Source organism: Columba livia, chromosome 8 (assembly GCF_036013475.1).
Source record: "Columba livia isolate bColLiv1 breed racing homer chromosome 8, bColLiv1.pat.W.v2, whole genome shotgun sequence".
NCBI classification, from domain to species: Eukaryota; Metazoa; Chordata; class Aves; order Columbiformes; family Columbidae; genus Columba; species Columba livia.
This window is the reverse complement of record NC_088609.1, coordinates 18,481,499-18,504,063: the sequence shown is the minus strand read 5'-3', so window position 1 is coordinate 18,504,063 and position 22,565 is coordinate 18,481,499. Positions and strand designations below refer to the sequence as shown.

General features: G+C 38.5%; 2 protein-coding genes across 5 annotated transcripts in view; one reads left to right on the top strand and one right to left on the bottom strand.

Moving 5' to 3' along the window:
• DENND1B (DENN domain containing 1B) overlaps positions 1-15,242 on the top strand; it is a 160,794-nt gene extending 145,552 nt beyond the window's left edge. For all 4 annotated transcript variants that reach the window (XM_065072352.1, XM_065072349.1, XM_065072348.1 and 1 more), the window contains 3 exons: positions 5,006-5,085; positions 6,269-6,485; positions 7,680-15,242. In XM_065072352.1, the coding sequence (XP_064928424.1) occupies positions 5,006-5,085; positions 6,269-6,485; positions 7,680-8,231 (849 nt within the window). In that variant the 3' untranslated portion in view covers positions 8,232-15,242. The remainder of the gene's footprint in view (positions 1-5,005; positions 5,086-6,268; positions 6,486-7,679) is intronic.
• Positions 10,699-22,565, bottom strand: part of CRB1 (crumbs cell polarity complex component 1) — a 118,970-nt gene continuing 107,103 nt past the window's right edge. The window contains exon 12 of the mRNA XM_021294124.2: positions 10,699-16,732. Coding sequence (XP_021149799.1) covers positions 16,727-16,732 — 6 coding nt within the window. The 3' untranslated portion in view covers positions 10,699-16,726. The remainder of the gene's footprint in view (positions 16,733-22,565) is intronic.

Below are 22,565 nucleotides of genomic sequence, written 5' to 3'. Positions count from 1 at the left end.
TCTCTAAACAGATTTTTGGGTATTTCCTGCTCTTGCATGCATTTTATTGTCACAGAAAAGGATTTCTTTCTGTGACTACAAACCTGCCTTTTTGTGGATCTCTGTTTCCCCATCATTTTAATTAAGAGTATCTCAGAATTTATGATAGTTTCGTCTCATGGCGTACAGCCATGGATGTTTCCAACCACTTCATGTTCTTTCAAATGTATCATCTATATGTCTAAATTTGTTAAAGCAGATACGCTTTCTATCCAAGGAAGGATGAAGGGTGTTTTTATTTAATCTTAATAGCATTTAAATTATCTTAGTCATGTGTTATAATAATAATTTAAAAAAATTAAAAGCAAATGTGGCATATTAGATAATATCTATTTTATCCAGGACAACTTTTCTGATATCAGAGCATTATTTTTGTGAGGCATCATTAACTTGTGTTGCTTTCTGTGAGTAAAATCACACAACTAATTTTTCGAAGGGATCATTTCCAGAAATTAATCCAGAATTATTGCTTGCATCTATCCTGATCTGGTGTCCATGTAGCTAATTGGTATCTCTATCTAGTACTCCTTTAAGCTTGTGGTGGGTTGTACCATGTCCCAGAAAAAAAAAAGGACATTGAAGAACAGAAAGTTAAGAAACTGCCTTTTTTTAATCTTTGTACTTTCCCTCTTCCTCCATCAGTCTCAGCTCTTCTGGAGTCTAATATGAAGTATTTTTCCTGTGATTCCATTTTCCATTGCTTTAGGTTGCAGTCTTTAACTGGAAAGGAACGCAACAGGTTGTGCTTAACTAGAAAGTTTGATTGAGAGATCTTGTACTTCCCTACTGGAGGTAAAGCTACATTTACATCTGTGATTGGGTTGTAGAGGAGAATAGGTAAAATAAAATACTGTATCATAAATAATATCAGACTTGTATTTATTTTGCTTTCTCCTACTGATTGAATAATCTTCAATTTTTTAAGAAAAAGGAAACAATACTTCATAGATTTAAACCATAGTAGGTATTTTTCCTTTCCCGAAACTTTATATGTGTTGATGTATTGAGTAGCTGGTAAATGTGAAATTATGTATGTACTGCCATTTATCAAAATATTATTTGTTTCTCACTTTGAGGACAATTAATAGCAGCAGCTGTGTTAAACTTCCTGCCTTAGTATCGATCACTAAACACTCATTCCGGAAATGGTGCTTCTGAAAGGTCTAGCATTAAATAAAAGGCTGACATTTCAAAGATTGACTTTCATGCCCAATCAAGAATGTAACCATCTTACATTTAAATCCCTTAGCATTCATGTATTTTGGCTACATTTTCATGCCAAAGCAGTACATTTTGTGTGGCTACCAGCAAGCAGAAGAGAAAAGTTTGAGGACTTATTATCACTTTGTTCAGTTCTACCCCAGTTTATACAGTCAGAACCTTTTTCTGGTTTCAGTGAACAGCATTTACCGCAGCTGCATAGGTAGCAGAGCATTTCATTTGCCAGCCTGGACACCTTCCTGTGTAACCTCATCTAGGTGTTCCTGCTCCGGCAGGGAGATTGGACAAGATGATCTTTCGAGATCCCTTCCAGTCCCTGACATTCTGTGATTCTGTGATTCCATGATTTGGCAGCATGAGATTTTGAAATGGGATGAAAACCAAAGAGGATGCATATGATGTATACAAAAAGGATGTATATCCTTTTTGGTCCAGCCGCAGTTGTTCCTTTGCTGTACTTTACGCACAGGCTTGATGGTTCAACAGTAGCTTGTGGAGAGTGAGAGATCGTTGTGCTTAAGTGTGTTGAACCTCTTATGTTCTGAGCAGGATGGGAGATGGATTCTTGAGATGCAGTGTGCCTGATGGTGAGAAAAATGTGAAATAGCAAAAGAATCCTTCTTCATGTTTTGGTATGAAGTAGATATGTGAAATAATAGATTAATTATGTGAGCAGAACTAGTTGGAAGAAGCAAAACAAACAATTGAGTAATTTAAGTTTGTTGCTTCATTTTATAGAAAAAAACATGACAGCAGTCTATTAAGACTTTATAAAGTTCTGGTGCAGCAAGAAAGGAGTGTTACCATACCATTTCTTGCAGCAATAAATTTAAATGGTCTGGTTGTTATTAGAATGCTGATCAGGAAGGAAACAGAAGTCTGTCCTTTTTTCATAAAAAGGTTACACACTTCAAAATGCAGAAAAGACAGAAATTAAAAGCTTAAATAACTGCAAACAGCAGGGTACGTCAGTAATGGAAGGACTTCTTAAATGACTTTGACAGCTTGTGCAGGTGCACATACTATGTCACTTTGCCTAGTGGAGCATTGAAAACGATTTATGGTTCTCCTTTTGGAATTTATTAAGAGTTTCTTTCTTTCTTTTTCTTTCTTTGCAAAGTAGTCTGGGCATACCCCTCCCTTGCAGTCGTTTTTATTACAGCTCCTAGAGGAAAGTCACCTATTCAAAAACATGTGTTGCTTGTTGTCTCCGTGGCAAGCTCACAGAGCTGTAAACTCTGGAGAATGTTGTTATTTACAGCCAGATACTTTCCTTCCCCTTTTGCTTTTTTTGTCTTTGGATGTAAATCCCGTTTTGGTTGATTTAGTTCTTGAAAGTCTTCCTGTATAATTTTGTAGCCCTAAGCATTTAAATTGGTAACAAAAATATTATTTCAAAAAGAGATTCTGACCATCAGGAACTAGTAAGTTTTGGGTTTTGGGGGAGTTTGTCAACACATGTTCTGTTATATTCTGTTAGATGGTGTTATTCTTGCTTTCTCTAACACCCTTGCATAACACTGTTTGTAGATGCTCTGAGGGGCCACTGCTGTGCCTGTGGTGTTCGCTGATTCTAATTAATTTTATTCAGTTCCTACTTCTCATGCACAACCTTTCTATTCTTCCTTTTCCTTTTTTCGTTTCACTTTTTTCCCTTTTTTTATTTTCTTTTCTTTGTTTCTTGATTTTCTTTTTTTGATACTTGCCATCTTTGCTCTTTGAAACATTATTTATTATTTCGACAAATCAGTGAGTGTTACCTTGTGGGATTTTATTCCGTTGACAGTTGATCTGTTTACAGGCAAGGTAGTGTTGCATTTGGGTTTGTTATCTGAAACTTCTGAGCATTTTGAAAGAATCTACTTTCCTGCAAAATTTTGTCTTTACATTAGTCGTAGTAAATGTGATGGCAGCATCTAATTCTGATGCAAATTTGAAGAAAGTGAGACAGAGACAGGGTTTTGCTCTCCAAGAGTCAGTTCCAGGGGTAGAGCTTTAATTATAATACAGTGAATGTTGTGGCAGAATTTTCTTGGGGAAGTAGTGAATTCTGGTGTTATAGAAACCAAGTATTTTAATTGTCCTAGTGAAGATAAATACTTAAAGCAGCAGCAGTGACTGTAGTTGTGGCAGTAATCAGTAAGATAACCAATTAACAATATCAGTTAAGACAGAGTCATTAACTTCCCTTCAGTTACAAGCAGGGATATTACAACACTGATGGGAATGACACAAAGAACTTACAAAACCAGTAAGAGTTAGAAAAATCAATTGTTTGTCTCTCATGTGCTTATTGTGAAGCTTAGTTTGGGTTCTTTCAGAGTTTTTAACAGTCTAATAATTCTTTTGTTTTCTATCAACTGTTAACTTGGATTAACACATTAAGAACCACATGTTTCCTCTTTGTGGAAGAAGAACTATAGAAAGTATTATCAAAACTTGCTGCTTTAATTTGATTGTCTCTTGTTGAACAAGAACAAATCTATCAGACTATAAAGAGTGAACATTGAGACATTCCTGACAATAATGGGGGGAAAAAGTTACAGAGAGTATCCTGGTATGTGTAGAACAGTGACAACATCTGTAATAGGTGATGTACTGAAATCCTCATGTCACAAGTTTTCCAAGCTCCTTGTAGTCTGAAAGTCAGGCCATATTTCTTCTCCACCAGGGGAAGGTTGTTGTATGTTTAGGCGTTTGGTGAACTGCATGATGAGATGGGGACAGTAGCACTTCCTTTTGCTTGCATATGATTTTCTTTAAAGTTAGCTAACGCTGTTTTCCCTTTGCACAAATTCTATCCATATGTCTTTAAATTTTGGCCAGTTTTCCAAGGGTCAGAATCTCTTCAGTGGATTGATTGCCTTTATAGTTCATCTTTGCAGGTTTTTGATGTGAAACAAGTGTAAGAGATGCACAGGCCTTAAGAAAGTCATTTGTGAAACACAAGTGACTAAAATTCCTGACTTAAATGTTCTGGTCAAGATAGAGATGTTTTTTCAAGTATTGTAGAAGTCTTTAGCCTGTTCTGTTTGCTAAATAATAAGGTGATATAACAGGTTACTGAATACGCAGTATGGTAGAGTGTGAATTTACAGCTGCTCTACACAAGTTCCCCATGGGATGCTCTGAGTATATGCTAACTGTGAGTTAACTGTAATGTACACTAAATTATCCTGCAGAAAGGCGTTCTTAGTGCACACTTTTTGAGCTGTTGTACTACTTACTCTGCGTTTCTGTTTAACACCCTAACATCAATATAGTTATGTAAAGAGATTCCTGACTTTATTTGTGTTTGCTACTTCAGTAGTCCGTTTTTCTTCATGCACAGTAGACTACATCAACCAAAACTAGACAGATATTTCTGAAAGTAATAACCCACAGTGTTTTTGTGATATACTTGTAAGAAGGTGTAGGCAGTAGACTTGAGTGATGCTTTTCCTCCAATAGCCAGTCTTCTGCTAATCAAGGCTTTGTATAAATAATAAGGAAGTCCAGGCTTTGCATAAATAATAAGGCTCTCCATAGGCCGTGAAGATAAAATTGTTTTTTTGCTCTGTAATTGGTGATGCTTGAGGACTTCATGTCCTCTTATAACAACCTTTAGAAGACTTATCAATATGTGTTTTCCCTCATCAAGTGCTCAGGAAGTCTTAGTGAGTAAAGTGCAGCTAGTCTCCAAATAAGTAATGCTGAAATAGAAAAAAATAGACAAAAATAATAATGTTACTTTTCTATCTTCCAGACTCGTTTCAACCAGCATCTCAGTAACCAGGATTTTGCTTTGGATGAAGACGATGATGATGAAATGGAGAGAACAAGCAAGTAAGAAGCCTGTTGGGACATGTTTATGGAGAAAGTATCGGAGAAAGTTTAACTGGTGTTATTTGGCAAAGTGGACTTCAAGAGACTAATTTTTCTCCTGTCCGGGCTGCTACCTTGATTCTTGATCTGCATGATGTTAAGCAGTTTAGGATTAAATCTGCTTATAAAAAGAGGGACAGACTATTATATCCTTTTATTATTTATAGTGCAAATAAGAGCTTGGCATAATCCTCAGTTTTCACAGACTCAAAATAAAAAGCTGTGAAATAATGTTCATAAACATGGTGGGCAGTGACCTCAGCTAATCTATTCTTTAAGTCTTGTGGTCATGATGATGGCAAGTTTTCTGAAGGGTCTGAAAGAGAATTATTGCCTTATTAGTGTTATATCAAGGTCTTCCTATGTGTGAATTGAAGGCAAATCATAAGTTGAGGCTTAAGCTGCACTGAGGCATTCTCTAATTGAATTCAGGAGATTTTTGATAATGAATATATGGATATGAACCAGGAAAGACCTTGAAAGCAAAGTCAAGCAGCTTAAGCTATGATGCAGTAGGGAAGAAGGAGCTACTGTAATGTTTAAACAATATTAACATTATCAAAACAGTGAGCCATGGAAATAACCTTTTGTAGTAGCATTCTGGATAGACAGATAGGGAAAGACTGCAGTAGCATGGGGGTCAGAGATAAGGGTGTTGCAATGAATGAAAGAGAAAATAAGAGGCAAAAGCACCAGTTCTCCTTGCAGATAGGCAGTACTCCAGTAAATCTGGTCTTATGACAGAGAGTTGTAGTATGAGAGTCTTGCCACTAGAACGAAGTATGTTGCTAGATCAGCAGAAGAGGTGTTACAAAACTGACCTAAATATAAGGTGTAGACAAGGGAAAAGAGGAACCAATTTTGGAATAACTAAAATTTGGGGGGAAGATTTGGGAAGTTGTATTGGGGGTGACTTGAAATAAATAGAGTGTTTGGGGAAGAGCCAGGAGACAGGAAAACCAGGTTATGGTAACTGCATCTCCATAGATATTATACATCTTAGGAAGGTTCTTGAATAGAAAGAAATTCTGGGTTTATGTTCCGTTTCAAAAGTCTTGGAGCACATTCTCCCACTTACTTTCAGAAGTGACTGTAACGAAATGGCTTTTATGTTCCTAGCTGATGGAAAAGTTTTTGTTTTCAGATTGTCGTCAGAAGACAGTGAAGAAGTCTCTGCTTGCTTTTATGATAGTGATGATTCTGGTGAAACTGGAATAACTCCTCAACATCAAGGGGAAATGGACTTGCTCGGGGAGATTTTGGACACGCTGAGCACGCACAGTTCAGATCAAGGAAAGCTCTCAGGAGCAAAGAGCCTGGATTTCTTTAGGTCAATGGATGACATTGATTACAAGACTGCGGTTAGTCTTCTGCTTTCATTTAAAAACAACTCCAGTCCCTTTATAGTGGAATCCTGCACTTGTGGAATCAGCAACATGCAGTTCAGACACTGCAACAGAGTCCTTAGACTTGCTAGTGTGTCTTCCTAGGACTACGTACCCATACACCCATCCTGGCCACTGCATGACAGTTTTTCACCAGCTAAGAGATTGATTACACCTTTGTCCAGTTTGCCAAACCATCTTGGGACTGTATTTTTCCCTTATGCCAGTAACTACAAAAAAAGAAAAAGTTAATAATGTAATAATTTACTTAATCAACTAGTTTAATATTATATTTAACTGTTCTCTGTGGTATTCCCAGAGCTAATCTTAGTCTTTCTAATACGCTTTAGAAGGTATTTATTTCTATTCTTACCTTGCATCCTTAAACTAGTCATAGTGATATGGTGATGTTTCCATCTTGTCATGGGATCCGTGTGGTAGTTGCACCTGAAACACTGATAGAATAGTACTCCAGAGCTTTCTAATAAGGCTCCTTTATCCTTTTTTAGGTAGTTGCACAGAGCCTGTAGCGTAAAGAAACTGCTCGCCTACAACTTTTAAAACCCTCACCAAGTTGCTGCTGTGATGTTAGCAAAAAATGTTAATGTTTTTGAATTCCAGCTTCTATCAGCTGTCCAACATTTGCTTTTGCTGAAAGGGAAGTAGAAGTCTTTTCTACTGGAAAAGCAAATTCTGATGCAAATGTTTAAAAAGCTTGTAAAATTTTATATTATGAGTGTCACACAGGGGTCACATTAATAAAATGCCCATTTTTGTTTGTTTCACGAAAAAAAATTAATACTGAAAGTTGGTACAATTAATTACTGAAGCAAAGAGGAAATACCATCTGGTTTTAGTTTGAGTCCAGCTCCTTCTCATATTATGGGTACAGACCAGCAAAATGTGTCTTTGTTCACTGTCAAAACTGCTTGTGCAAAGACTGGATGGACAGGGGTGATCCTTAGGATAAGAGACAGAGTGTCGGGTGAAGAAGTGTAAAAACACTTGATCTCATATTATTTCTGGGATTGTTGTTTAGTAACATTGAGCCCCAAAGGGGTTCCATTATTTAGGAACACACGAATTCCATTACAGAATTTTTGTTTCCAAAGCACCAGTGTAGAGACTTTTCTTGTGACATTAACTATAAACACATGTTCTTTCTTTCAGAATAAGTCAAATGCACCCAGTGAGAGCAACCTTACCCTGCTCTGTGGCAGTACTAATGATCAAGCAGAGTGGAACCTCGGCCAGGATGACAGTGTCCTCCATGGGAAGCAGCTCCCTCCATCACCAAGGAAGCAAGTTTCTTCTGGTGGCCATAGAGAATCTCTCTCAAGGCTGGAAGAAGAAAGTAGTGACAAAACCTTTATTACTGGCAAGATGGACACCACTAGTATGACATCCTCAGCTCCAGTACAATCAAGAGCCCGGTTTGCCTCTCTAGAAAGTTTCAAAGCAGACTGTTCTTCCTACAAGTATGCAAAGCGGAATGAAACACTAAGCAACGCCTCAGAAGATCAGCTCCCAGCAAGTCTTGCTCAAAATCCATCCATTCTGATCCCTTGGGAGAAAGATGGGAAGGAAGGAAATGAAACTCTGGAAGAGGGTGGGCTTCTTCAGGAAGTGGTTTCGTTATGTAAACTGAGTTCTGCTTTTCACTATGGTTTAAATATTTCAAAGGATAGCTTATCCAGCAGTAGCAGTGGAAATAAAACGTAGGAAAACTATGAGAAGAGAAACTTGACTCCCATCAAAAGTTAAAGGGAGATTACTCAGGACTCCATATAACTCCACGTAACATGATAACCATAAGATGGAAAAAGGAATAAGAAATCTTCGATTATAGAAATAATTCTCTTCAGTTGAGTACGCATTTTCTGCCATTGGGACATCTGCTTCTGTGTTTACCCTGTTCGTTTGTTGGCTGTAGTTAGGTCCACAACATGGAACTAAATATATGAATGCACTCTTAAATCAGGTACTAGTTAGTCTCTGTGTTAAAAATACAGCAGGTTATGGTGCTTCCTAGCATTTGCTTCCTCTAAGCAACAGGAAAGGTATCCCCTAACAGGTAATCAGGTTTTGAAGGTACTATATTAATCCTATTAAGCATGAAATGAGTGGAGCAATCGGATTTGTCTGAAATGTACAAATGTTAATATTTGTAATGAATAAGAACTGCCTTAATCTTTTGAGAAGAGGTTTAACTATCTTAGAAGATGAATGCAAATATACACAACAGCAATAATGATTTTCCATGGCACGAATTTGCTTCAGCAATGTGAGGGGGAAAGAAACTTTTTTTAGATTAAGGAATTTCATGTGAATATAAGTTGGAACTTCTCCAAACTGTGGCCCTGTCTTCCAGACTTCGAAAAGGTAGTGCGTGCTTTTCTCTCTTCTGTAAAGTACATGAAGTGCTGAATTATAATGTGATGCTTATTAACTTCTGTTTACAACTAAGACACTTTAAAGACATATTATCCAGTTTCCCTAGGTAGACTATTTCACCTAAAAAAATTCAGAAAGGAAAGTGTAAGTGGAATCTATAAATTTCTATTATTTTTATTTTCTACAGTTTAATAGTGTTTGAAAATTAATTTGTGCCTCTTCTGAACTATTTGGTTTCCATTTTTAGTACCTACCGTTTTGAAGGTAGATTGGATTACTGTTAGTTAGCAGTCATATTTAATTAATTTATTGAAGAGTCATTGCTGAAAATTACTTGTAACACTAGGAAAGTAAAATTATAAATTCAGCTTGAGACTGCATATATCCAACTCTTATTTTAGGCAACTTGAACAACCAAAAATCTCTTTCTAAATTCAGTGAAGGAGGATAAATGGACTTGATGTATATTGTAATTAGAACAAGCATTTTCCTTCTTCTGGCAGTATTCCTGGGGAATATTTAGTAATTTAAAGTCTGAAAATTCTTGCTGCTATCTAGAGCAGCTCTTTCATTTTCCTTCTTGCTTCCTTTTTCTGCTTCTCTACTTTACCATACACACGTTATTGTTTACAACAGCTCAGGACAGGGAAGGGACAAATATGTTTCAGCAGACTGGAATTGTCAGCTTTGAAGGATATTTGTGATGCAGGATATTGTGTTGGCAGAAGTAGCACAGAGGTATAAAAAGAACTGTACCTGGGAAGAATGCTCTCCTGCTCTTCAAAACTCATGTCAGAAACCTTCCTTTCCCTCTTTGGTATGAATGGTTAGTCTTAACTTCAGTATAGGCTTGAGTGAACATGTTCATGAGGTCAATGTTTGGATCAGATTGCACTTTAACAGTAGCTTGTAGCAATGTTTAGTATCAGTTGCCACCCTGAGATTTATGAATGAATTTTCCTTCTAGCAAACATGAATGGAAAGGGGTTTTTTGACTGCTTTATTAAAAGGCAGCTGACCGAAGGGAATGAATCCATATCATTACAGAGGCAGTGTTTGATGCTTTACCAAAGAGATGCAGTAGAGTGAGACCTTGGCTTTATTAATTTTAAAGTTTCTTCTTGTTTCAGAACGAGAAGGGTTTCTCATTGACCATGAACCTCCAGATTTTTTTTTAATCAGTGCAGTGAAGGTAAAACGTTGTAAAAGTGCAAATGTTACAGAAATGTCTGTGTCTGATTAGGGCGTGAACATTCTTGAGGGCATCTGTAATCTGCATTGCTGTAGAATCTCAGTATTCCAGAGTTAGAGGCTGTATGTCCAGAGGTCTGTACTCCAGAATATTTATCTGTTCTTTGGTTTTCTCTTGTGTGTCAACATGGTATGCTGTGGATTCTTTTTAATAACATAAACACGTTATTTGGCAAAATATTTTGCACTATTAAAAATCAAAAGTATCATAACAATTATTTAAAATCTTTCAAGTGTGTCACACCAGGTGGCTCAAGTGCTGTTCAGATGAGAAAGTTATGGAGGAAACTCATGAATACTTAGTCAAAGGTGGTATTAGTGACTCAGTAGAGGGCATTCTTCTCCTTTGCTGGTACTTAACATTACCCAGATGTAGTGCTGCCAAGTGTGTCTAAGAGAAGATGGGCAACACCAGGACTTTTTTTCTTCTTGTAGCACTTCTCACTTACTCGCATTCATGTCTTTGCAGTTTCAAGATTCGCCTTTTCTTTTCCACTGTGTCTGACATGGTGTTTCTGTCCATGGTTCATGTTCCATGTTAATGTTTTTGTTTTTTTTTTTTTTTTTTTTTTTTTGAGAGAGAGAATAAACAGTATTAAAGTCTGAAGGAGAAAAATAGAAAAAAAATTGGTAATTTTGGCCATCATTACTTTTGAAACAATCAAACTCATAATTCCAGGAATACTGCCAGAAAATGGTTTTCAACAATGCCTCTCTGATAGAAGAAATCTTACTGGCTTTACATGAGAACTAGGCACTGAACTCCTATTATCACAGAGATTGTCCCATTCTCATCTTTATGAGAAAAATATGGAAGCCGTGTGAGGCTGCTAATATTCTCATAGTTATTAAAAGGATCACAAATTGAAAGTTTGATAGTGGAATATTTCAAAATTGAGGGTTCTGGTAATAATTAACTGTTTCATTGAGTGAAAATGCAGGTTAAAGTAAATAGATGAACTAAATGATGGAAGGTAAAATTCAACTTAGAATTTTTTTTATTTCAGTCAAAATGTTAGTTACTGTGCTTATGCCACATCGTTTCCTTAATATTTATGAAGGATGAAGTGTGTTTTCAGTCATTAAATAGTGTGTCTTTTTTGGTTTTGAACCTCGTATGGGTTCAAAAATAACTCAGTCTTACATCTATGTTGAACTTAACTGCAGGTACATTTTAAACTCTGAAATATTGCAGAATCTTTTCCATTTACTCTCAGAGATCTTTTAAAAAGGCTAATATTTGTGCCTTATTTAAACAGAATTATCAGTTACCAAATAGATAAGAGTCCAAACTGATATTTCTGCTTCAACACTGTTGTCTGTCCTTGTGATAATATAAAACTGTTTATTGGCTACATATACAGTATTTTTATTACCACATTGGGTTCTATATTAAGACAAATTGTCCAGGTCCAGTACTTTTACAAGTTTTATACTTGGATGCTTTTTAATTTTTGAAATCCTTCTAATGTCTTTCAAAATCATCAACATTCATCACCAGCTGCTGGTGAGAAGAGAGTTCTGCGCAGTCAGGGCTCCTGTGCTCTTCTTCAGAGGCATCACTTCAGGATCTCAAAAATCTTCCCATGTCTCCTGTTTAAGGGAGATATCAGGTTATTTGATTAAGCTTTGTAATCTGTTACTTACACAGAGGAACAAATTTCTTATGTAGAAAGTCAAACTAGGACTTGAATTTAATATCTTTGACTTTGTTTTGCGTAGATGTCTGCCTGAAATGAGCCGTATCATTCATCTGGTCTGGGAGAAGAATAAGGGCAGTAGTAAAAGAAAGGGATTCCTGGGTTGTTCCGGTGGGGTGTGGTGAAGCAGAGTCCTAGGAGTCCTCAGGAGGGATAATAACTTTGAGGAAATCCAGATTTCAGGATATTGTCTAATGTTCTAGCTCAGTTGTAGTGATTCCAGCCCAGCCATGTAGGCAAAGATAGTATTGCCTATGGAATTAGTCCCCTGTGTGATCTGCAGAATGCATAATACGTTGTCCCTGTCAAAGCCTTCCCATCCATGCGTATAGACATACAACATGTGAAAATAATAAACATTGAGGGAAGGAAGGATGATTCTGCAGATGTGAAGGTGATCCCTACCCACCCTCTATGCATGCAGAGGGCAGTCTATGTAGAGTAGGCAGTTGCTTGCTCTTCCATCCCATGTCTTTGAGCATTATGTAGCTCCAAAAATAGAGTTGTTCTGAAGGAAAAATGTAGTGGTAGAAGTTGTCATAGGACTTGTTGACTGAACCCTTCATTGTCATTTAGCATTTCAGTGATACTGCTGCTGCTTGGGTGGGGTTGTCTGAAACTCAGCACTGGCTGAAGTCCACTCTCAGGCACTGTAACACAGACTTCAGCCAGAGTCTGACACACATGCTGTGTGCTTTTGAAAATCCCACCCAATCTATTAGAGGAGTGTTTTAGATCTTGAAAATTTGTTTAGATGTCTTTTCAGGTTTTAGAATGAACTAGATTACAATTTCGTGTTCTTGTAAGCAATGTGAAGTCTAAGCAAAAGAACAGTTAAGCCAGGTTTCTAAAACAGCTTCTGTTTCTCCACCTATAATCAATCATATTCAGTCCTACAGAACAATCTTTCATTGGTGCAGCTGTCTAATGGAATTGCTAGGAGCATCTAAAATATTTTCTCTATGCATGTAATTAACTGCAGAAACATTTCATGCAATAATCAAAATGCCAGCATGAGGCCCTTTTGCAAATGCACCCCCTGTGTGATACTGACCACAGTGCCCTGTCCTGCAGAAAGGAGCCCCAGAGTTGCCGACATCCCCACCCCCAGGGAGAGCTGGGGATGGTCTTTATTTCCAAGGCAGTTACCATCTCTCCTGGTGCCAGGCTCTAGCCCAGGTGCTATGAGACTCCAGCCAGCGTGTTCCCAACAGCCTGAAATTCCAGGCTAAACAAATGTGGTGAATAAAATTACACCTGAGGCAAGCAGCTTCCTTATTGCAAAGTGCGGGATGTGGAAGGCTGGCTGGTCCTGTGCTATTTTGGTAGATCTTTGGAGAATGAATGTAGAAATAAATGCACCAGCAAAAACAGTATGAATGATGATGTGACTTGTCTTCAGTAACTTCTTTGCTGCTATTAGATGTGTATGTCTTTGCCAAATGTTTTTTACCTTTTAACAGAATCTGGGCTGAGTAGAACGTGTCCTCAACTTCACCTCAAGGTCATGGACCATAGCTGGCCTAGAACTCATGATCTTCAGGGTGGTTGAAAATAAAGGAATGGAAAAAGGAGGGTATGGGGGTTTGTGCATAACCTTCCTTGATTTGCTTTGTAACGTCTGTTTTACAGTTTTAGTCAGTGGCCAACTGAAAGTACTTGATAGGTCTTTCATGGAAGCTGCTCAGCTTCTAAAGAGAGTTACCTCATGAGTCCACAGCCATCTTAGTCTAGAGAGCCATCCACCATCCCTGTAGTCAACAGAGCTGTTGCCATTTTCTACTGGGTTGGAGTATGAAGCAGGTAACACAGCTGGAAGTTACTCCAAGGGTTACTGTAGTAAAGGGTACTCAAATTAACTTGTACTATTACTTAGGTCAATACTAACAACATTTGTATTTAGAGTGCAGTAACAGTATTAGAATTTGAAAAATAAGTTGAGTTCTAGTCTGTTCACATTTGTTATGATTCTGTGTGAATTGACATTCGGTTTCTGTCAAAAATAAGGGAGCTATTTGGTTGTGGGGGGAAATGTGTTGACTTTCAGATATTCAGTGAATTTTGTGCAATATTTCTCCTTGTTTCAAAGTAGTTTAGTAGTGCACATCTGCTTTTCAAGCAGATCCTTGAAATGGTATTTTTCAAAAATGTGTAAAATTACATGTAGCTTTTAAATATAGTTGTATGATAAAAACATGAAGAATATATTCTGATGAGGCAAATGTATATTTCCAATGACTGGGAATGATTATGGATGTCACATTCTGTGGAAATAATAAGGCCAAAACCAATATTCACTTACCAGTGGCTCAAGGGAATTCTTAAAACTATAACCTGGTTAAATTGAAGTAAGGTTAAATATTAGAATTTATGATGCTTAGTTTATCATTTGATCATTTGGTTGTCATTGATAAAAAGGTGAGGAGTTAAGCGTTGCTTTTCAGTACCACCAATGAGGTGAGGGTTTATGGTGATGACCATATGTATTAAGAATTTAGTCTGTGGCATCCCTAATTATCGTAAGTCATTACTTAAAATATATACAAATGTTGCCAGTATCCTTTTAATTTTTTGTAAATTAATTTCTTTGTATATTGATGTACATTTTGGTTTAACCTTTGATTTTTCCTAGAGAACTTCTTTAAATTGATATACTTGAATGAGGCAATAAAGCACTGTGGAACAACTAGTCTTAGTGCAGTTTACACACAAGCACATCACGTCTGTTACTTTTTCAGGAGGAAGAGAAATTTAAAATGCTTTCATGTTTGGCCAGCTGACAATTTTTATTTGTCATTTTTAGATCTGTGTCAGATAACAATGAGAAATGCCTCAACACAGAACAAAGCAACACTGTATACCTGGATGCTTCTAGGGTTTTTTTCAGAATGTTTTTTTAGTGACCTTTGAAAACTGTTCCTGATAATGCCCTTGCTGTGAGCCTGTAATAATTATAGGAAAGACATGAAGTACAGCATGTTTTGAGGTTTTATTGATCATTTTAATAACTTCAGAGCTTAAAAAAAAAAAAGGCAACCAGCATTGTCCTAACAATTTTAAAAATTTAGCAAGTTGCTGACCTTTAATAAAACTAGAACCAAATCTAAGAGGTTACTCCATGGTTTTGCACCCTTGGACTACTGTTCAAAGTAATCTCGAGAACTGCAATTCAGACCTTAGACTACTGTAAGTAGTGCACTGTGTAGATCTAGTAAATGAGCTGTGATGTGTGGTGCGTTTTGTTGTTGGTTTTGTTTGTTGGGTTTTTGTTTTGTTTCTTTTTTTCCTCCTTTCAAGTTTGTGGCGTCAGTAGAAGTTTTTGGTGAACTCCATATTACCATAAAGTGCCCAACACTGTATTATAAAATAAAATTTAACAATATCAAAATTCATTGGATGGTGCAGGTTCTTGTCTGATGGGTTCATCTGAATAGCATTTTCATGCTTATCAGTTATAAAGATTGAAGTAATACAATAATACTGTATTATATTGGAAGTTTTTCCTTCATTGAATGATGATTTCAGTTTCTCAAATACAGAGAAAGTTGAATGTGTTTTCTTATTAATTACTGTTTATACGGTACAGGAGTTAAAGGCTGGTGTCTTTTGTAATTACAATGGTATTTTGCTTCTTTTAAAAAATCTGAACTGATCATGCCTATTTGATAAACACCTTTTTTGGTCTGTTGATCTTCAAGTTCTTTTAAAAAGTAGGTGTATTATCTCATTTTGTAGATTAAGAAATTTAGATATTAAGTAGGAACTACATGGAGAAGGTCCAGTAGTAATAACTGATGGGTGCTATGGTTCGAACCTATCACATCGGCTATTAAAAATAAAAACTATGATATCACTAAGTACTTTTGTACTGCTAAACCACATGCTATAAGTATCAGGGAGGTCTTTGGGATCCTGCAGGTGAGGGGAGAAGGGTGCCCGATCTCCTGTAACACCTGTGCTCAGGTCTGACGGGAGGGTCAGGCTGTGCTCCTGACAGTCACCTTTTCCCCCCCAGCACCAAGCCTGGTCTTGACACCACCAACCTTCCTGCCTTGCCTCCCAGCCCCCCTGCACCCACGGCTCTGGCAGGTCCTGTGGGCTCCCCTCACTCCCCATCTCGTGGCTGGTGGAGACAGGCTGGTGCAAAAAACAACCCTTGGCTTCTGTGGTGATCAGGAACGAAGACGATTTGTTTTATTCATAGATCAGGCAGGCTAAATAACATGTAACACAATAGCACATCATGAGTATGTTATCAGGTATGATTTAGCTTTTTAATGTTGTTGCTTTGCTGAGTCATTTTTGTGCAAGTTTATAATTCAGTTAGGATTTTACATTAAATAGCTATGCAGTATAATCTGATCTGTGATTCACTCTTCTAAATTAAAAGCATTTTGATATCTTATGCACACAAACCATAGAGAATGTGGTTTTGATATTGATATACTGAATCCATGACTGATGAAAAAATTACAAGTTATGTTCCTATGAAACAAGGGTGTGATTTTAACACCTGCTATTAGATTTGGACGAGCTGACTGTGGCCAGCAGAGTGACACAAGCTGTGCAGGCTGGCGGCACAGAGATCTGCACTGCTAGAGTCAGCGCAGCACATCTTGCAGGCATTTCTTCATTTGGCCAGTAGATGTGCCCAGCTATTAAAAAGATAGCTGTGACAATGAACTTTCATCAGTCCAGATTATGAGCCAATGGGGGACACTATAAAAATGTAGAAGCCTTTAACTTTTGCAGACAGAGCAATACAGTATGATGATCAAGTCTCTCCATTTGCCTGCTTTCCTTAGTTTATCTCAGGGTACTGAGAGCGGTTGCAACTTGCTTTCCACAGATGTTTCAGTTCAGTACGATCTTTCAAACCTAAGCATGAGAAAGGATTGAAAAAAGAAGATGTAATAAGACTAGTTAGTCTAAGTTGAGTTGGCAAATGTTACCCAGGTGGTACAGCAGGACTCTGTTCCTGTCAATAGACCCATACCAAGTATCTGTGAAAAATTATTTCAGAGGAGTTTGGTCTACCACTCACATGGTAGTGCCCTGAGTACAAAAGCTGGCACATGTATAAAGAGTTGTGGTATTTGAGGGGGAAAAAAGCAACTCAAAGCAGCATCCTACTGGGGACTTGTTTAGGAGGAGAGGTCATAAACACTCCTGCTTGGTTTTGCTTCAAAAGCAGCTGAAAATATTGCTTTTGCAACATTATTTTACACAGTACAGCTGCAGCCATACCTGAATGCTGGACAAAGTGTTTCATTTTCTTTCCAGAACTCACTGTATGTTAAGCTCTTGTTCACAAAAGGAAAAGTAACTTTATCAAATTCATGGATTTAGATTTTTATTTGATGTGACAAGTGGTAACAACAACAACAACAAAACCTAAGCAATGCCTGGAGTGTTGTTGTGGGTTTGCTGGTATTTGGATAAAGCAGAGTCAGTCTGCAGAGTTTCATCAGTCAGAAAAACGCTAGTAGCTTCTTAAGCTTCAAAACCCCAGAGGTTGTCAATCCTGTTACAAATTCTGTATGAAACACAAACAAGTACTAGTTCTAAAAGCACAGTTTCGGAAGCACATTTGGCATATGCTGTGGGCCGTATATAATTTCCTTTCTGTGGCTGTCTATTTCACATTCTCCGTGAAAGCCGAAGGAGCCAGGTTCCTGATGGTGTACTGTTCCACTAATTTTCTTTTTTTCAGGTCTACTTCTTCCCTCAATTGTCACTGAAACACGGGGAACAAATCAACAACAAAACCCAGCACACAACAACGCTAAAAAAGAACATTACAACACAGACTACAAAGAATCTATCAAACTTGGTTGCAAACCTTTTCCTTTTAGATCTCTGTTTCCATTTGTTAAGTCCTTCAAAGTAGCTAGTGTCATGGATGCAGCACAATGAAGATGTACTCTGCCATGCAGACTCCTTTGTCTACAGAGGTTTGTTTTTCAGGTATGTATAGTTCTACAAATAGCTCAACTGATAAACTTTCCCAGGTGAGTTATTTCCGTGCTGATATAAAATCACTTGGTTTGTCTTAAAATGCTTCCTAAATAATTAAGAGGATCATTTCTGCGCATTCAAGATGGGCAGAGAGTTATTTTCTCAGCCTGGACTGTTGAAAGGCCAAATATTAAAAACCATGCTTGGCTTCCAGGTTTTAGTCTTGACGTGCTCATCTTAAAGTTTCTGGAACCCCGTTTTTTTTATAGAGTAGTTTAGCACTGATGACCTTATGAAAATTGTAGTAGATGACTTCTGAGACTCTGGGTCCTGGTGCCTTCAAATGTGCTTTAGAAGTCACAGATCTGGCAGAGAGTTGTGGCTGCCTGCTCTCCCTGTCCTCCCTGCAGACTTTCGTTCAGTTCTGCACTCGCACTGGCTCCATGTTCAGTAATATACTGTATTCGTATATCAGCAGTTTTCTATTAGCTGTTCCTTTTAAGAAAATAGCCTGTTAATATAATACCACCTGTTTAGCAATGAGAAGGATTATGTACTTAAAATGTTCAGCTGAATAATACATACAAACGCCTGACATTTGGCCTGCTCTGAGAATAGGTGACATGCTTATTTAACGATTTTGAAAATGTTAAAATGGTGAGGTAGAAATTAAAATGTCATTTTAAAATATTTGTATTTAACTTATCTGATTCAGTCCTTTTCTACATTTCCCCTTGGCATATTCGAACTGGGGGTCACGGTAGCAGCCTGACACCACGGATACTTTGAACGGTATTCTGAACATTGTTGGCATTTCAGCCTAATTAGTTGCATCCTATTTTGTGATTTGTCTTTGGTCCTTTGGGTTGCTGGCCCAGGATTTTTTTACAGCCTTTTTTTTGTGCTCATCATTGTCTCATTTTAAATGTCAACAGACCAGTACTTGTGTAATTGTTTTTTTTCCCTTCTTTTCTTCCCAATGTCAGAAAATCCAACAAACAATTTTTACATCTCAGGTGGGCTACACGAGAAAAGCATATCCCAGGACTGAGTGGCAAACAGAGGCTGATCTAGTCCATGCAAGGTCTTGAGTACACCCACGCTTTTTTCTGCCTGGCAGTCACTGTTACCCACAGTTTTGAACTTTTTGACCTTTTCTTGAGGTGATTTAATTGTTTGTGCTGGCACTGGGCCACCCCCAAGAGGCAGATCTGCATCTTCTCTGCCAGGTTCATTTCTCAGGCAAAAACCTGCCAGAGCCTCCCTCTCCCTGGGGGTGGTTTAATGCAGTTGTCTGTGCTCCTGTGGTGGAGCCCTCTGAAAGAAAATGCTCAGGCACTGGCCTGGTTCAAATGGACGTTGAGGTTTTATATGCCGACCTGCTGATTTACTTTAAACAATGCTCACGTAACATAATAGTGTTTCCAAGGAAATATTTAAATCTCTGGAAGAGCTGGGGTTACCAGCATGTGAGGGCACACTGACAGAAACCGAGGAAGAAAAGCAGAGCACCTGCCTGCTCTTCTGGTTTGCCTTGCTGCTGCTCTGTCCCTGGGGCCTGAGCCGTGGTGACTCCATCTGTGGGTCTGTCTTGCTCCTTGCATCCCAGGCTTGCAGTGGTGTGCGGAGTGCTCTGGGCAGCCTGGAAGGACAGCCGTCTGCTTTTTTCTCCGAAATGACGCCGGGGCTCCTGGCTGGGCTGGAACGGGCTGTGGTACTGGCAGAGTGCCCTGTCACCACTGGGTGCACACAGCTCACTGTGTGGACATCCTTTGCCTGCTTGCTTAAGCTGCATTTAACGTTGAAGCTCTTGGAGCAAAAATATGTGGAAACACTCCAAACATCTTCCCTGCAGACTTATGCTTTTCTAATCTTCCTAAAGATTGTGAAATTACTTAGGAGTAACACCTGAAAATCTGTTTACACCTTGTACTAGCTGCATGGAAGACATTAAGTTATTTATTCTGTGGGATAGAAAGCAGCTATTTAACCCGAGGCTGCCCTGCGCTGTGACTACTTGTGCGTTGCAAACACGCTGCGGTGCAAATAGCTGTTGGTGCAGGTGAAAAAGGCTCCGGGCCCCAGTGGTCGCGTGTAATGAAGATTGCGGTGCAGAGCCTGCCCTCTCGGTTCGCTCTCGCTCCTCCAGTGCTGATGCTGCTGTCACAATTTCTGAATTTCTACCGCCAAGTAAAGTTTAGCGCAGGTGCCAAATGAAACTAAGTGGGTTTAAATTGGAAACACACATTTTTGTCATCGCTAGTTATTACAATACATGCCAGCTTTTGCTGAAACTACAGGTGAAATCTGAAAGGTCATACGCAATATTGAGCTGAGAAAAATGTCGTGCTTTAAATGATGCCGTGAACAGAATAAAACCAGATGAAGACCCGTGTAGTTTTTCTCTGATCAAAAAAGACAATGTGAAGTCATGATTTGGATGGGTCAGTCTTGCTGGGTTTTGACAATGTTAGACGAATTGTTGGTCAATGCAATTGCCTTGCCAAATGATGTCAGGGAAAGAAAAATTTCGGCGTGATAAAAGCAGACATTAAAGCAACTTCCATGAAACCAAGTCAAAATATAACAAAGTTGTTCAAATTTATTACAATGTAGCATTCTTATCCCATAAATATAATTTGAAGGAACCTAAGCATAGAAAAATCACTACTGAACTGAGAACTCTGGCCTTCAGGACCTCACCTGTGCCTTGATTCATAATTTATACTCTGGCTTTTCAACGTGCAAGAGATCTTCATACCTCGTGGCATGCATTATAGATGGAGAAGTTTAGGTTAAAGCACACTTTTACTGTGAGGCAGAGGGTATCGTCTGCTCTCCACATCAAATTCATATGTGCAATTTATACAAGACCATATTCTGCTCCCAATAAATACACACCAGATGTATCTTTTCTAAACGTTAGGTTTTGCAGCGTCTTGACACATGCCAGTAGTTTGAAGCCTGTGCGTGCTTCAGTGGGGCATGAAAGCCCCTTCCATTCATCCAACTGTGACGTTTTGCAATAGGCAAAATTTTAGTGTTGTCAGCTACTCGCTGTTCAACTTTATTGACTTACAATGTCTAATCTGATGCTCTTTTTTTGAATTATTTTCAGAAGTGTCAGTTTCTTTTAGCTGAGAGGTGATTGAATGGCACAGGAAAAGGAACTTGGCCAAAATCCTCTTATCCATAATTCCTGATGTTATGTGACATTACATGTGTAAGGTTTGTCCTGCAGTGAGACTTGCAGGAGACTTGGGGCTTATGTTAAATAAAATATAGTACAGAAATTTTTGGCTGGGAAAAAGACTTAGCTGTCTCTTATCTAGAGACAGGCTTTCTGCTGCAGGACTTTATTATGGCTATTAAAAAAAGTGTATCAACTGTGTTCTTTATTTAATACCGTAATTTAAATGATGCTTATTATTCATTAGCGTCTGTTTGAGCAATAATCACTAGCCAGACTTCAGACATAGACAATAACAATAAATTGTGGCTTAGCTTCTCTTTGACCAGAAAGCTGAGTAGGCCAGATGCTTTCTTGCTTCCTCAAGGGCCAGGAGACCTGAGTTTAGGAGACCTTGGAAAGGAGAGGATTCCATGTCTGAGAGCCCTCTGCCGATACTGGCCTGTCACAGCTGGAAACCCAACATGCCAGCACACCTGTAAGTCATATACTACCAAAATTTCAAATCACTCGATTGTACTGAACAGGAATGATAATTGTATTTTGTTGAAACAAGTAAAACTTCTTAAGCTTCCTCACGGCATTGTGAAACAAATCCATGGTGGTGGTGTTCATCTCCTAGAGAACACAGAAAAGCAACGTTTTCTATTTAAAACTCATAAGGTCAGATCATGATCATCAAAGTTAATTGCTTGGGAGAGCGAAGTCTTACAGGATTCAGTTACTGATATAATGGCAAAGCATGAGTTTCATGGGTTTTGAGATATTTCACAGGTTTAGGCTTAAGAGGTGCTACTGATTTAAGCAGTGAAACAGGCTGCCCCGTAAGTCCTCTTGACACACTTGGATTCTCCCATATTAACTTGTGCTTTTGAAGAATAAATAAACTTTTATTTAAACTTGTATTTAAAAACAACTAATAATGCAGCTTCTGGAACAGAGTTCCTCATGGGGAATATGTGATGGGGCAATAGTGGCTGATATGCACTTATCAAAGGAGGAGATAAGAGTAATTCCTCAATGTGGTGTGTTTGGACTCACCAAATTGTACCCTGTGATTATTTGGCAGATGCTCATCGTGCCATTGCTCTGGATGCAAACCAGCTGTGCTGGCTGCAGCACAGGCTGCTGGTGGCTCAGTTTGGTTGGGTACATGCCAACATGTGGGGAACATAATCTGTCCCCCAAAAGGTTGTGCTCACCTACAGTCCTAGCTGTATCATTTCTGCAAGATGAGCTATTCTTGCTAAGAGACTTTGTAGCAACCTGCTTACCTTCATGACAGTCCTTTAGAGGTCTGGTGAGCACACGTCCCCCTTCGAAGAGGGACAGAGGACAGAGGTGTGGGAATGGCAAATCTCATCTGGGAAAAAGACTCTGTAGAGTATGGGAAGTGACAAGAAGTGAGGCAGAACAGGCTGGTGTCCCTTGCCTCAAAGCATCTTATTACTGTTTCTGATGGTTTCTTGTATGTGCTGCCTCCCCAGTGCTCTGTGCTGTTTGGGAATTCAGCTACAAAGGCGGCCATCGGGGCAGGGTTGGGCATTGCTCGAAGAAGGCATG